The sequence below is a fragment of the Sciurus carolinensis genome, chromosome 12 (assembly GCF_902686445.1).
Source record: "Sciurus carolinensis chromosome 12, mSciCar1.2, whole genome shotgun sequence".
Lineage (NCBI taxonomy): Eukaryota > Metazoa > Chordata > Mammalia > Rodentia > Sciuridae > Sciurus > Sciurus carolinensis.
The window spans coordinates 45,851,162-45,866,413 of record NC_062224.1 but is presented as its reverse complement, the minus strand read 5'-3'; the positions used below and the strand labels follow the sequence as shown (position 1 = coordinate 45,866,413).

Below are 15,252 nucleotides of genomic sequence, written 5' to 3'. Positions count from 1 at the left end.
AGTAAAATTTGTGTATGTTTATGGTATATGGTTTGATGTTTTGATATATGTATACATTGTGGATTGGCTAAATCAAGCTAGTTAACATTTGCATTACCTTACAGACTTCTTTTTGGTGGCAAGAACACTTAAAATCTACTCTTGGCAATATTCAAGTACATAATGTATTGTTATAAAGTTACTATGGTACATAATAGATTTAACTTATTCCTCTTATCTAAAAATTTGAATGATTTGGCCAAAATCTCCCAAGCCTTCCCCACACCCAGTCTCTGGTCTCTGCCTCCAAGTTTGACTTGTTTGGATTCCACATGTGAGATTACACAGTATTTCTTCCTTCTCTTCCTCACTTACATTCCTTAACACAATGTGCTCCAGGTTCATGTAGTTGTTGCAAATGACCCGATCCCTTTGTTTTTAACACTCAATAGTCCTCCACCGTGTATATGTACCACATTTTCTTTATGTATTAATCTGTTGGTAGAAATTAGGCTGATTCTCTATCTTGGCTATTGTGAATAGTGCTATAATGAACATAGAAATGAAGAAATCTCCTCAATAAACTAATTCCATTTACTTTGTATATATCCCTACTAGTGGAATTACTAGATCATATGGTAGTTCTTTTTAGAAATTTTTGAGGAAGCCCTGTGTTGTTTTCTAAAATGTCTGTACTAGTCTACAATCCTATCAACAGTTTATAAGGGTTTCCTTTTCTCCATATCCTAGCCAACACTTCCCTTTTGCCTTTTTGGTAACAGGTATGAGGTAATAATTGTAGTTTTAATTTGCATCTACCTTATTAGTGACATTAAATAATTTTTAAATATACCTGTTGGTTATTTGTATTTCCTCTTTTGAGAAATGTCTATTCAGACAATTTGCACATTTTTATATTAGATTACTTATTTTATTGTTGTTAAGTTCTTCCAGAGTCTTATATATCCTGGATATTCACCCTTTGTCAGATGTCTAGTTGGCAAACATTTTCTTCCATTTTGTAGGTTGTTTCTTCACTCTGTTGTTTCCTTTGCTTTTTAGTTTGTTATAATCCTGTTCATCTATTTTTGTTTTTGTTGCTTATGCTTTTTGAATCATATCTAAAACAATCATTGCCCAGACCAATGTCTTGGAGATTTTCCCTTATGTTTAGTTCTGCTACTTTTCATGTTTAAGTCCATTTTGAGTTGATTTTTGTGTAGTGTGTGAGATGAATATCTAATTTTATACTTCTCCATGTGTACATCCAGTTTTCCCAGCACTTGAGTGACTTTTAAAAGATATTCTCTGTTGACATTTCTTTCTGGAAAAAATACTACTTGTATCTTTAACTATATTCTTTGCAGTAGTCCTCCCCCTTTAATACTATGACTAGGCCTCTACTGTTTTGTTATAATAATCATTTTCTCATTTACCCAGTTAACACACACTTATTCCATTGTACCTTATAGAATTCTCAATCACTGTTATCTTGTGTGTATGTGTATAAAATCATATTCTTGCAGACATCAACCTTAGTTCTAAATCTTTGTTTTAATTCTGTAAAGTCTCTTGAAACTTTTTTTAGGTGGTAAAAGGGAATTCTTTTTTACTCTACATTATTATTTTGATAGACTTCTAAGATTTCTTCCAACTTGGAAGTAATTTTTGACTAGAGACAGTCCTGTGATACAACTTCCTGAGAAAGGTTGCTGTTTTTTTTAGATTTCTTTCCACAACATCATCTTTTGATATCTTAAATAACTTCTTCCTTCATCTCTATTTTGATCATGACTTAACTCTTCTAATTTGTGTATATTGGGGATATAATACTTTCAGAGTTCTACTAATTAATTATGTAGCTGGATGACACTTTGCTTTGGTCTAAAAGGTATGACAATAGTTATTAGTTCTTGGCTTCATATACTATGTTAACATAAGAAAGACCTTTTTGTTTCAAAACAATCTTTTTATTATATTTGTGGGTTATGCTACCAGCAAAGCAATATTAGAGGCATTTACTCAATAGAGGCATTTACTTTAGAAGACATACTTTTGATATTTTCTTTGTCAAATTTCCAAAGATATATTGTCATATGTCTTCATGTTCAATGATAATCTAGATCTCTTTCTATTCCACTCAACTCATAATGGATCAAGGACCTTGGAATCAGACCAGAGACACTGCATCTTATAGAAGAAAAAGTAGGTCCAAATCTTCAACATGTCAGTTTAGGATCAGACTTCCTTAACAGGACTCCCAAAGCACAAAAAATAAAGGCAAGAATTAATAACTGGGATAGATTCAAACTAAAAAGCTTTCTCTCAGCGAAGGAAATTATCAGCAATGCGAAGAGAGAGCCTACAGAGTGGGAGAAAATCTTTGCCACTCATACTTCAAATAAAGCACTAACTTTCAGAATCTATAAAGAACTCAAAAAACTCTACACCAATACCAATAACCCAATCAACAAATGGGCTAAGGAAAGGAACAGACACTTCACAAAGATCTACAATCAACATATATATGAAAAAATATTCAACATCTCTAGTAATAAGAGAAATGCAAATCAAAACTACCCTAAGATTCCATCTCACCCCAATTAGAAGGGCTTCTAAATTCTAATTCAGAGTTTAAGCTGTTTTGGAAAACCAAAAAGACTATCAACTTCTGTCATTTTTCATTTTTTTCTTTTTTACTTTTGATTTTGCCTAGTCATTTTAAAGATTCTTGCTCCAAATATCAAACTTTTCTTCCTTTGTTCACAGAACTCACAATATACTAATATACGTAATGGTACTAAAATGTAATGGTTAATCACGTATGATGGGTAGTCCATTTAAAAAGGTTACCGTTTTTCAGTTTTTGTGCCTCCTATCAAGTTAGGTTCAGGTTATTAATCAATTGCTCTGAGGCAAACTCTGATCTCCTTCCTATACCTGACATAAATAGTATAGTTATGACATATCTATTTAAAAATGTATATTCAAATATGCTCATAACTGTAACAGGAGTTATACAAGCTTCTGGGAATAAAAGTGTTTATAATGTAGCATGAGACATATGGCATGAAACACTTGACTATGAAATAAATATGTTAAAAACTTGGGGTGGGTGGTGAGAGACCAGGGCAATCAATGAAGAATAAATAAATGGCAGATGGGGAAGGATGTGGGTGGTGGTGGTGGGGGATCTTCTCAGAAAGTGAATCATTAGAGCAGGGGGAATATTTCGTTTTCATGAAATTGCTCAACTACAGAAGAGTGCGTATAGAAAGAATCATAGGTTATTTAAAATTTTGCATATTATGAGAATATTTATAGAAATATTGAACATCTAACAAAATATTCACTGAATTACTTCTGCTTCTATTTTTCTGAATATTTACATATTTTTTATGCTTCACAATCTTGTCCTAGAAGATGCCTAGGTATGATTTTGTTTATCAAGTTCAAAAGAATTTAAACACAGGATTTGTATAATGAAGAATAAAGGGCAGATTGGGAGGGGTGAAAGGAGTGGGAAAAGGATCCTCCTTTTTTCCCTTTATTCTTTTCCCTAGAATCTAAACAGAGATGAGATATGACTCGCCATCTTAGAGTAGAAAGAAGCTCTCATTCTTTGTCTGGAACATGGCAGCAATCGTTCTCTAGTTAGATCTAAACGACTGAATTGCAAGGTGAACTGTATTGGTGACTAACTCATTTTCCCTCACCTACAGCACCCTCTTTTCCCAAGATCAAGCAATTTTCCTGTGTAATGAACTGTGTCTGCTATCAAGTGGCCTGGAATTAAGAGGTCCAAAGCGTCTTCCAAGTCCTGATGTCCTTTGCTGCTGTAACACTGATCTGTGTTTTCCAAAGCTATACAAAGGAGGAATGCAAAAATGAATAGAACTATAGAACAGTTTCATATATAGGAGAAAGGCTTCAAACAATTTTAAATTATTCAGGGAATAGGTTTCTAGCTAATGAGTTGTCAAATTCTTTGCATCAAATGCCTTTGTCCGGTTGATAGCCTTTAGGTCAGCTTTGTAGAAATCAGAGGGGAGCAGATGGAACAAGGACATGCTTTGAAACAAATATCAACATTCAAAAGTGGATCTTAGTGGTTTGATTTATGCCCATAATGTACCTAAAGTCTGGAGAAAGTGAGTTCAAGAAAAGACAAAAATATAAGTAAACTAGGTAGTAAGGAAAAAAGGAGAAATACAAACAGAATTCAAAACTATACATTTTCTTAATTTAATAGGTCTTCCATGGACTTAGAAAATAAAACAGAACTGAAATAAATTTAATTGATCAGCTCAAAATACTAATTTCTTATGTCAATGTTTTAAATCTTTTCTGTTAGCAGACAATATATGAATCATTTATTCTATGAACCATTTCTGCTATAGTTTGTGCTAAACATTTGATGTTTTATACATTCATAATTTATTTTTTGGCATTTACTGAAAATACCACCAGTTAGCTAATGAAATATCTGTGGGAAGACTTTATATATTTTATATGGAAAATGGACACTTTTTAAAAAGTAGCATATATTGGTGCTTTTATAAATCAAAAGCATGGTATCAATGGGTAGATTCAGGAAATAAATTGAACTACTAAAGAGAGAAGGTATGTATTTAATGACAATAATTACTTCTGTGTGAAGAAAATAACAAAATCCCACAAATATTTACATCAGTTACTTGAATACCAAAATATGTTGAATAACACTGATTCCAAATGTGTACATTTTACAAACTATTTTAAGTAGGAATGACTTTACCTTTAATTAAAATATAGCTACTGAAGTAAAAAAATGTAAGTACCTAAACCTTTATAACAAAAATATAAAAAGATCAAAGCTGGAAATAAAACAATTTGGCTCTTTGTGGGCATTTTTATGAGCTATAGGAACACCTTATAAATTAATCTTGAAAGAAAAATGTGATTAAATTGCATTTGCATTAATGGAGCACCTTGGACAAAGTCTAGGTAAGATAATTTCAGAGACAAAACTGGTTATAAACCCAAAGTCAGTCTTTTGCAAAAATTTTCAGGAAAAAAAAATAAAAGTAATGTTTTTCAAAACCAGATCAAGGTGAATTTAACATGAAAGAGCCTGATTGGGTCTTAAGATCCAAAGTTGGAGTGATCATTGATTAAATCCAGTATGGAACCTATTGTATGTTTACATATGCTCTTGTTGCATTTAAGTGTTTTCCTATATATCTATCTTAAAATATCAAGGAATTCAAATGTTTTCTGTCTGTGTGAAAAAACTACCAATTTTGGAAAATTTTAAATCAAGGTCAAACTCATAAATCTCTAGTGACATGATGTTTGTTCAATCCTTTTCAAAAACAAGCTGACAATCTGTTTAAAAAGACAAATACGATCATTTCCATGTACTAAGTATTTCCAGTTTTGAGAGTATTCTTTGAGTACATTATCAAAAATCAAACAAAAACAATACTGTATTATAAGTGTTTATTCTTTATAAAACAAAAATGATTAAGTAACACTTTCAACAATATGAAACTGACTTAGTAAATTACACTTATCAACTTGAATGTTAAAATCATTAAAAAGGACAAATATCAAGGTTATTTAGTTATGTAGGAAAATGGATATACGTTAAGTGAAAACAGCATAATACTAAATTATATGTTATTATATGTATATTGAGAAATTGACAGTTGAAACTACATTAACTATACATGTGAAAAAACACAGAACAATACAAGCTTTATTGAATAACACTTTGGGGGTAGGATTTTTTTCCCTAAGCACTATGGAATGGAACGTTTATGGCAGGTGCTTATCTGTCTCCTCATATCTCTTCTGAGTTCAGACCACCTTCCTGCACAGGAGTAGGCCCTGCAACAAAATGAAACAGAAACACAGAGATGCAGAGGCAAGTAATGGAAAGGCACCCACCTGTACATTTAGAGGTGTTTCTGATTCTTCATTTGTGAGACCTGACTTCACTCCTACTTTTGGATTCTATGAAAAAAAAATCACTAATATCTTTATGATAAATTCCTACTTTTGCTTCTACAGTTCAAATAGGTGTCTGTAACATACAAACCAAGAAACAAAACTAAGGCAATTCTCTTATTTCTTTCGTAATCTTTAACTTGCATTTTTAAAATGGACCTGTATAAGAGTAGCAACTACCACAGGCTAGCTAATTGCATTGCAAATAGTGTTATTTATCCTAGGATAGGAAGTGTACTTATTGTAGAGGCAGTTCCTTAAACAATATAGCTAAGGTAAGCCAACATTTCTAGACAATATAATATTACAATTAATGCTAAGCAAAACATGTTAACATTCTCTCTTCCTTTTGCTCTTTAGTTACACGTATGCTTGAAAAGATAATTTCAGGGATAAAAATTATCTTTTAACCTTGAAGATAAAGGCACTATGTAAGAATTCTAGTGGATTATGCCCTTGACATCTGACTTTAATCTTTGCCTGAGAATCTGCTATTTTTTGGTTACCTTTCATGTATTGTTTATCAAATGCCAGATATCATATGGAACAGTCCACAAACACTATTCTATTTGCTCTTCACAAAACCCCTGTGCTGGAGTGACTCACCAATGACAAAAACTTTCCATAATTATTAAGAATACTTCAGACAGGTACTGCTTTCAGTATCAGAAACACAGAGATGACTAGGAGAAGGGTCAGACATAAACAAAATGAAACAAAAACCACATATATTTAAGTAATAAATGCTAAACCAGGAACATGGACAAACTACTCTAAAGTATATGGGGAATTATAAGCTATGTGGGGCTTGATTCTACCAGATATGCATCCCCAAAGCACTATACTTTCATCCTTAGGATTTGCATACACTGTGACTTTTATCTTTGAATTTTTTCACCTCTCCCCATCAAAGCTCTAGGATTGAAAATAGGCATTGAATGAAGGAGTAACATCAACATGTTATTCAGAGTTCCATGAAATTAAACGATTAAAAATTTCTGATGTTTAGAGAATCATAAATTGCTGAACTTGAATGTGTTTGGAAAGTGAAGAACACCAGGAAATATGTATGATTTAAACTTGAAAATAATTTGTTGAACTTTATCTTAACTTATACATGAATCTTGTGTGAAAAATAACTGCAAATAAATTATGAAAAATATAAAGAAAAAAACTCAATACTGAAAATATTCTACCCATTTACACTTTTCCAGTAAATTTGGAAGATTATAATTCATTTTTAGAATAACTGTTCTTCACATATATAATCACAGTGCTTAGTAGAAGCACTTTCAGAAAGACTTCCTCAGTTTAGTTGTCTCTCTTACATATACCATACCTGCCTTACATTTGTATAACGGCCTTTTTGGAAATGTTTCTCCCACAAACCTGTAAGCTCCTTGAGATTAGATACTGTATGCAATATCTGTCACATAGAACATTCTCAAGAATATTAGTTGAATAAATTAACCAATGAATAATTATTAAAAACCATGGGGCACAATGCTAAATGTTCTATAAAGAGTAATGACCAATTAGCATAATGCTATAAAGTTGCATATGTATCAAAGATAAATCAAGTAAAAACATACTTCTCAATCACAAAACTTAAAAATTTGGACACTGTGTAGGCAGAACAATGGTCCCCAAAAGTGTTTATGTCCTAATCACCCAAACCTGTGAATGTTAAGTTATATCCACAAAGGGGAATTAAAATTGCAGATGGAATTAAGCTTGCTAATCAGTTGATTTTTGAAATAGGAAGATGTTCTGATTATCTGGGTGGGTTCAACTGAAGAGCAAAGTCCTTTTTATGTGGAAGAGGGAGGCAGAATAAAAAGAACCAGTAAGCTGGCAATATAAGAATGAGTGCCAGATGTTGCTGGCTTTGAAGATGGAAGAAGATGCAAAAGAGCCAAGGAATGGGAGCAGCCTAGGAGCTGGAAAAGGCAAAGAACCAGACTCTCCCCTAGAGTCTTCTGAAGTAGACCCATCTTGCCAAAACCTTGATTTTAGTCTTATGAGTCCCATTTTATACTTTTACTTGCAGAATTACAATAAATATTTTAATTCGTTAATTTGTGGTAATTTTTTTACATCAGCAATAGGAAACTAATACACATACCCACATTGAACAAGATAATTTTGACGATATGTCAGAAAACCTAAGATAACTGTACTTAAATAAGATAGTTTATTTCTCTCCATGTAAAAGTGGGTGAAGGTAGCAAGTCAAGGGCTGAGTATGGTTTTTCAGTGTCAAGAACTCCGCTCTTTCTGTCTTGTTGCTTTGCCTTTCTTAAGGAGCTTGAACTAGCAGGTCTAATTTCAACCACCAGGAAGAAAAGAATGGCAAATCATCTTCTTTTGAAGAACTTCCTCGATGTTGCACACACCATTTCTACTTTTATATCTCATTGGTCATATCTAGTAGCACCTAGGTACATGCAGAAAGGGAAATAGAGACATTATTTCAAGGAGCTATGTGATAAGAGTAAACAGTTTTATCATTAAAGAGTAGGAAACATTGGGGACAACTAGCTAGGATCTCTACCTTAATTCTGTGGTACTGTAATATTTTTCCTCTTATTGTTTTAAAAACAAAAAACATAAAGTGAACCCAACTAGATTTGGATCAATTAGGACAGAGGTCTTCATTCTACCAAGTTATTGAACGATTGCTGTGCGATTGTATTTACTAGATTTTGCATGTATATATACATTAGAACATGCAAATATACATGTTCAATGTATGACAGAAGGCATTTACATCATATTCAAACATTAAGGTTATAATTCATGGGAGCAGAATTCTTGGAAGATAATACTGTTAAAACTAATTTTTAATGTTTATTTGTGAGTTACATAGGGCCCTGGCAGGAGGCAGATGACACACTCATAGGGTAACTGAAGAAAGTATAATGAAGACATTATTTACAAAGGTCTGAGCAGGTTCAAGGGAAGGAATGATAAAGCATTCAACCATTATCATCCATAGGCCTGAAGGTACAAAGGGAAGTAGTAGTTTCTGGAATTCTGCAAGGTCTTCAGGCAGAGGTGTCTGACAAAGGCCATGGGTCTTAGTAGAATGAAGCTGTAACCACAATTGGGCAGGTAAAAGAGTGAAATAAATACCCTAAACTCTCTCTTCCTCTCCTTCTGTTCACTTGCCAATGCCTCCCAAGTTGGTTGAAATCAAACAGAAATCAGAGGGCAAAAGAGCCTGGTTGATGTTGTCCACAGAAGTCAGCTACTCAAAGCACAGAAAGGCAGAGAATGAATTTTGTGTGCGAGAGTAATAAGCATCATATGAAAAAGCAAAGCATTTTAGAGCTGGGAACAATTTTAAAAATCTTAACCTAAAAGAGAAAGGGAAATGATCTGAACAGAGCTGTCATACCTGGCATAAAGGAAGATTAAGAGAATGATCAAAAAGTAAGTCAGTGGGAGGGGCACAATGGCTGGTCTAGTTATATAAGTAGGATAAAGAGAGTGAGGAAAAGAAAAAAAAGGCATGAGATGAAAGAATGAGAAAGGTCTGACCAAGATCTTGAAGTTGCAGATATAACTGAACACTAGGTATTTCTTATCACCAATTTTGTTATAAGAGCTTAGCACAATAGTGGGACATTTAAAGCCTGTCACTGCCCATAGGAGATATATCTATATCGATATGAAAATATTATATATTTAAATACTATATAGCTAATATGTTTATTATATGTATAATTTTCATTTCAAGGGCTTAACAGTAGTCATGATTGTAACTGAGAATCTATGGATTACACAGACTGTAGGTCAAAGAAATAGCCATACTCTATACACAACCAATCAGTGGCTAAAAGATGTCAGAGAAAATAAATACATGGTAGCAAAGAAAAAAACAGTAGAAATCAAATATCGGACTCCTGATATCAAGGCAAATACTTAAAGTTTACTCAATTTCAAAATATTCATGCTGCTCTTACTCATCTATAATTCCAACTATTTAAAAGGGTTTTCATGTTCATGTAATATCAATAATAAAAACTGTCTTTTATGGAGGCAGATTTTGAAAGCAATCTTCTTCAACTAATGTGATTTTATGGAAAAGATTAGTACTAGTTTTACTTTTTTGGATTTTCACTGACATCCTACAAACATCTCTCCCTAAATATATTTATACTTAACATCTCATTACACTTGAAATATCCCTGAAAACTTGCTCCCCATATAAGAAGCCCCATCTGTTAACAGTTTATTCACTTATATACAATTGTCCTTTTTATCACCTCCTGGGAGGCTTTATTTGAAAAACTGGCATGGGTCCTGAGGACAACTGTTGGTTCTACATCATCCTATGGTCATGTTTCCTTGTTTGACTCTGTGATTACAGAATTTGGTGAAACTGCAGCAATGAAATGATCATTGTACTCTTTGGTCCCATTGTGAATCAGATTCAGAGTCTTAGTGGAGCCATGGATTAAGGAGAAACTTGAACAGACCTCCATATTCCATACTTTGAGGGATAACATGTATCAAATGTATTCCTTACCCCATCAAAGCTCTAGGATTGAAAATAGGCATCTGACTGAGGAGGAACACCAACATGCTATTTGGATTTCCATGAAATTAACCAATTTTAAAATTCTGATGATTAGAAAATCATATATTGCTGTACTCAAATGTGTTTGGGAAGTAAGGTACATGAAAATCATACCTTTGATGTGGAACATCATGAAATATGTACAATTTAAAATTTTCAATTGAAAATTGAAAATTTTGTTGAACTATCAATTTATACAAATCTTATATGAAAAGCAAATAACTACAAATTATGAAAAAATATATAGAAAAAATCAATACTAAAAGTATTCCACCCATTTATAGTTTCCCAGTAAATTTGGAAAAGAGAATTCATTTTTAGAATACCTGTCCTTCAGCATATATAATCACAATGCTTGGCAGAAGCAGTGCTAACATTTCATTGACACATTAAAAACAGGAGCATATACTGAATGAAAGTTGTATGATGGCATTATAATCACTGAAAACCAATAATGCAGAACATATTATCAGTAACCTCTACTCTGTTCAATTTACTCAAAATCTTAATAAATTGCTTTCTTTATAAAGCAATTCTAAAGTTTTCCAATCATCAGTTACATTTAAGAGAGAAACAACTATCATATATGTATCAAGTTTAAAGCAGGACTATTTTTTGATTTACTTTTGTCTGTTTTCTTTTCACCTAGATTTCATTGTTTTCAAGAACATTATATAAGGTATATCAGTCAAGTATTTAATTTATAATGTACAGTTAACTACTGCTTTCACAAAATTTATATTAGATTTGGCCTCTCAGTACTTCCTGTGCAAATATAAAAATTAGGACTGAGCAGAATTAATCATTTAGGGAAAACGATTATGGAGAAACTAAAATCAAGCACAATTAGACTGGATATGAAAGTAAGTGGCTTTCACATTCATAATTTCAAGTGTTCCCAGGAATGTATGCGATGAAGGCGGACATTTTATTTATTTAAGAAATATTAAGTATCTACTAATGACTAGGCCCTCTGTTAGGTGTTGAGGATACAAAAATAAGAAAAAAAAATACCTAAAAAGTTATCTGGTTCAAGTTAATCAAATTAGCAATCAGTAAAGTAAGGAAGAAAATGACTTTAACTCATTTTATTTGTTTCTTATTTAAGTTGAGGATGAACACTGAAAGAAACATGGTAAGAATTTTAAGTCAGAAGAAAAAAATGATATGTATAGTAATTCCTAAGCTTAACGATAGATAAAATGTGCTAGAGTTAGAAATATTTATATGATTCTTTTCTGGCTGGAAATTAGGGCTGCAATTAAAAAAAATGGAGGGAATTTCTGGCAAAAGATAAAGTCTATGACCTGATGCAGAAGGCAACTGAAGAATATCATATAGCCCTTAAAAGGGGAGGAAAAATTACAATTGGACCAAGCATTCTGATGTGCATAAGTTTCAGTCAACATGGTATTGAGGGAAATGAAGAATGCCTGCCCTTAAAATGATCATTAGGAACAATGATTCTAGTTTTGGTATTGGGAAAGAGGGCAGATACAAAACTTACAGCCCCATTCATGCAATGATAAATAATGCATTTCTCAAAATGCCAAAGCAAATGAGGAATCTTTTCATTTATATTCAGGATTAAACTATCTGATTTTAAATGACCAGACTTTAGCTGTAAGGTTATTTCAGCTGAAAGGTTTGAAGAGATTCATCAATGAATCATCTACATTTTCTGGTGGGGTGCCATAGGCATGACAAAAATTGTAGGCATAAATTTACTGAGCATCTACTACGCTAGTACCGTTTCACTATGTACTACATTATTTCTAAATAGTCCCACATGTCAGGTTTCTGTTTGCTCGATATCTCTATTTATTGGTCTTACGTTGTTAATTTTAACTACATTAGTTGAAATATAGCTCATATTCCATATAGTTGTTCTCAGAAAATTCCTCACTTTAAAACGGGCGGGGAGCAGGAGGAGAGACTTAAATCCAAATCCTACATTGTGAAGACAACTTTTTCAGCATTTGTGTTGCCATACTGATGGTCTTTCAGAAAACCCCGAACTTGTACAAAGTCAAGGAATTAAGATAAAAATCAGCAATCCGCATCAAAAAACATCTGCCTCTTGCCCTAAGGTCCTTTCACAGTGACGACGGCTCATTTAAGAAGTAAACCATGGCCTGTTTAATACCTGAACTCTTAAGTCGCGACGCCTACAAGTCCGGCGGTCTACCCGAGAGGAAAGCGGGGAGGGCGGAGAGGAAGGCAGGGGGCGGGGGAGGCCAAGGTGACAGCAGGTGAGAGCCGGCGCGGATGAGGAAGTGAGACAGGCACTGTGTGGGTATTACTCATTCCGCTTTACTGCAAGCGGAACTTCTCGTCTCTTTCGGTCCAGCTGAAGTTCGACCTAACTGAAGTCACTTCCCATCCTGGTTCTCTAGGGGGAAAACCGTGCGTCCCTGTGAGGGAAGGGAGTCAGGACCCAGCGGGTCAGGTAGCCGCTTTCGTGCCGCCGCGTGTCCTCGCCGTCCAAGGCCGAGTTCCCCAATCGCTCGCTCACTATTCCCCGAGCCTGCCCTTCCCCGAATCATGGGAACTCCCTGGGGTTGCCCAGAGCACGACCCTCTCCCTGGCCTCGGAGTGCGCAGGGCGGACGAACGAGGCGTGGGAGCCGAGCCCAACCTTCAGGAAGAGGGAGGGCCGACAGACGCTCGCGACGCTCAGAGGGGCCGCTCTGAGGGCACAGGGTCCAGAGCAGCAGCAGCCAGACCCGTCTGCGTCCTAGACAGCCGCGGCGGGTGTGGCTAGTTCAGAGGCGGAACGCCGCAGCCTCCAACTTCACCTTTCTCACTCGGACAGCCTGTCGCCCTTCTGACCACGTCCCGACAGTATCCCCAACGACCCAGTCTCTCACCCAACCACACCTGAGGAAAACTTTTCCCTCTCCTCTCAATTCAAACTCCGCAGCGTCCTAGGTTGCCGCAAACCGTCCAGCCCTTAGCAACAAGGTTCCGGCCGTAGAGCGAGCGCCTCTAGGTGTAAGGAAGGTGATGTCGTAAAGCCGCGAGTGTCGTAAACCAGGTGCGGTGGGGAGGGGGGAGGGGTGGAGGCGGAGGGGTGGGGGGGAAGGGGGAGGGAGGGAGGGGGAGGAGGTGACTCGAGCATTTAGACACAAGCGAGAGGATCATGGCGGATGGCCCCAGGTGTAAGCGCAGAAAGCAGGCGAACCCGCGGCGCAATAACGGTGAGTGGCGGAGGGGACCGGGGAGCGGCGGAGTCAGGGGGAGCCGGGCAGCCGGGGCGCCCCCGGGGATGAGGGGGGCGAGCCGGGTTGGGGGCGGCCGGGGCAGGGACGGGCAAAGTGGAGTGGGAAAGTAGAAAGTAGTGCTCTCTGCCCCCCTCCGCTGCCGCCACTGCCGGAGCCGCGCCGCGGCCGCTCGCTCTCCCTGAACCGTTATGTCTCTTACCTGGTCTCTCTCCGCCTAGCGGCTCCTGCCGCCCCTGCCGCCTCCCTGGACCGTTAGCCGCCGCCGCCGCCGCATCCCCGGCGCAGGGCGGCCGGCAGGGACGCGGCCGGCCACTTTTCTGGTCTCGGGTGGAGCGACTGTTGCTTCTTTTCTCACTTTTCCCCACTCTTTTCGCCCCTCGGCGCCTCCCTCTCCCCCTCCTCTTCAACCCTCTCTGCGTTCTGCTCCCTCAGCGCCCAGGCCCCCGGGAGCCTAGGAACAAACTTGTGCCCGGCGCTGACCGTGCAAAGTGGCTTCCGCGCGCCACGGCCACGGCGGGCGCTGGAGTCCGGGGCCCGCGGCTCGGGCAGGGCTGCGGGCGCGCGGCGGGCGGCGGCGACGGCGGCGGGACGGACGGCCCGGCTGCGTGTTGTCCGTGCGCGCGTGTGCGCGGGCGCCGGCGGTGCGCGCGGCGGGCGGACCCGGCTCGGCCGGCGGCGGTAAAGTTGTGACCAGCGCGCTCGCGGAACGGGGCTCGAGAGACGCGGGTCCCTACACGCCCCTCCTCCCTCTGCACCCCCGGCCACTTTGCCCCCGAGCTCCCGATCTTGGGGCGCGGATCCGTGCGAGGGAGGTCCCCATTTTGTGCGGAGCTGGTGGGGCGGCACAGGGGGGACAGGCAGGAACGGGCACCTACTTGCTGCTGCCAGGCAGCTCTGTGGATGGCGGCGAGCTCGGGCAGCGGGTGTGTTTGTGGAGTTATTACCTGGTTTCAAGAGATCTGGAAGCACCAAAGACAGATCCCCCTCCCTGAGCAGGACTCGCTCTGGGCGCCGGGATGGGACTGTGTGCTTACGCCTCTCTTTTCTCTTTCGGTTTTTGGGGAAGTTATTACCTGGGCCGGACGCACGGAGTGCTGAAGCCGGATAATGGAGCTTGGATGGCGCTCTGGGTCTCGGGTGGAAGGAGGGTGGGGGAGGGGGCGGACGGACCGACGGACGCGCGGGGCTGCTGCTCATGCCGCAGCTGCAGTGTTTATTGATTTGTGCTGATGTGCCAGGGAAACACACACCCCTCTGCTTGGCGTGAGAGTTTTTAAAAAAAGAGAGAGACAGAGAAACAAGGAGAGAGATCGAGACCCGAACATGTGGTGGTTGCACGGTCGCCTTTTCCAGTTTGAAGAGACGTTGTAAGTTGATTGTATTTCTGCTTATCTGGGGGCGATTCTGTGCCTTCTCTTCCTTCTGCTCAGCGGTGAAATGTCTGCTGATTGTTATTGTCTGGACAGTTCCTGTG

General features: G+C 38.1%; 1 protein-coding gene and 1 long non-coding RNA gene across 5 annotated transcripts in view; one reads left to right on the top strand and one right to left on the bottom strand.

The window, feature by feature from the left end:
• Positions 1 to 5,698: 5,698 nt before the first annotated feature.
• LOC124961478 (uncharacterized) lies at positions 5,699 to 14,509 on the bottom strand. Of its 2 annotated transcripts, none has more exons than XR_007104250.1 (2): positions 13,978 to 14,509; positions 5,699 to 5,850 (listed from the first exon to the last, which is right to left on the bottom strand). It is a non-coding gene; the product is annotated as an uncharacterized LOC124961478 (long non-coding RNA). The 2 variants fall into 2 exon arrangements; XR_007104251.1 differs by lacking the exon at positions 13,978 to 14,509 and adding an exon at positions 12,702 to 13,724.
• Zeb1 (zinc finger E-box binding homeobox 1) overlaps positions 13,650 to 15,252 on the top strand; it is a 162,215-nt gene continuing 160,612 nt past the window's right edge. For all 3 annotated transcript variants that reach the window (XM_047520024.1, XM_047520023.1, XM_047520021.1), the window contains exon 1: positions 13,650 to 13,754. In XM_047520024.1, the coding sequence (XP_047375980.1) occupies positions 13,697 to 13,754 (58 nt within the window). In that variant the 5' untranslated portion in view covers positions 13,650 to 13,696. The remainder of the gene's footprint in view (positions 13,755 to 15,252) is intronic.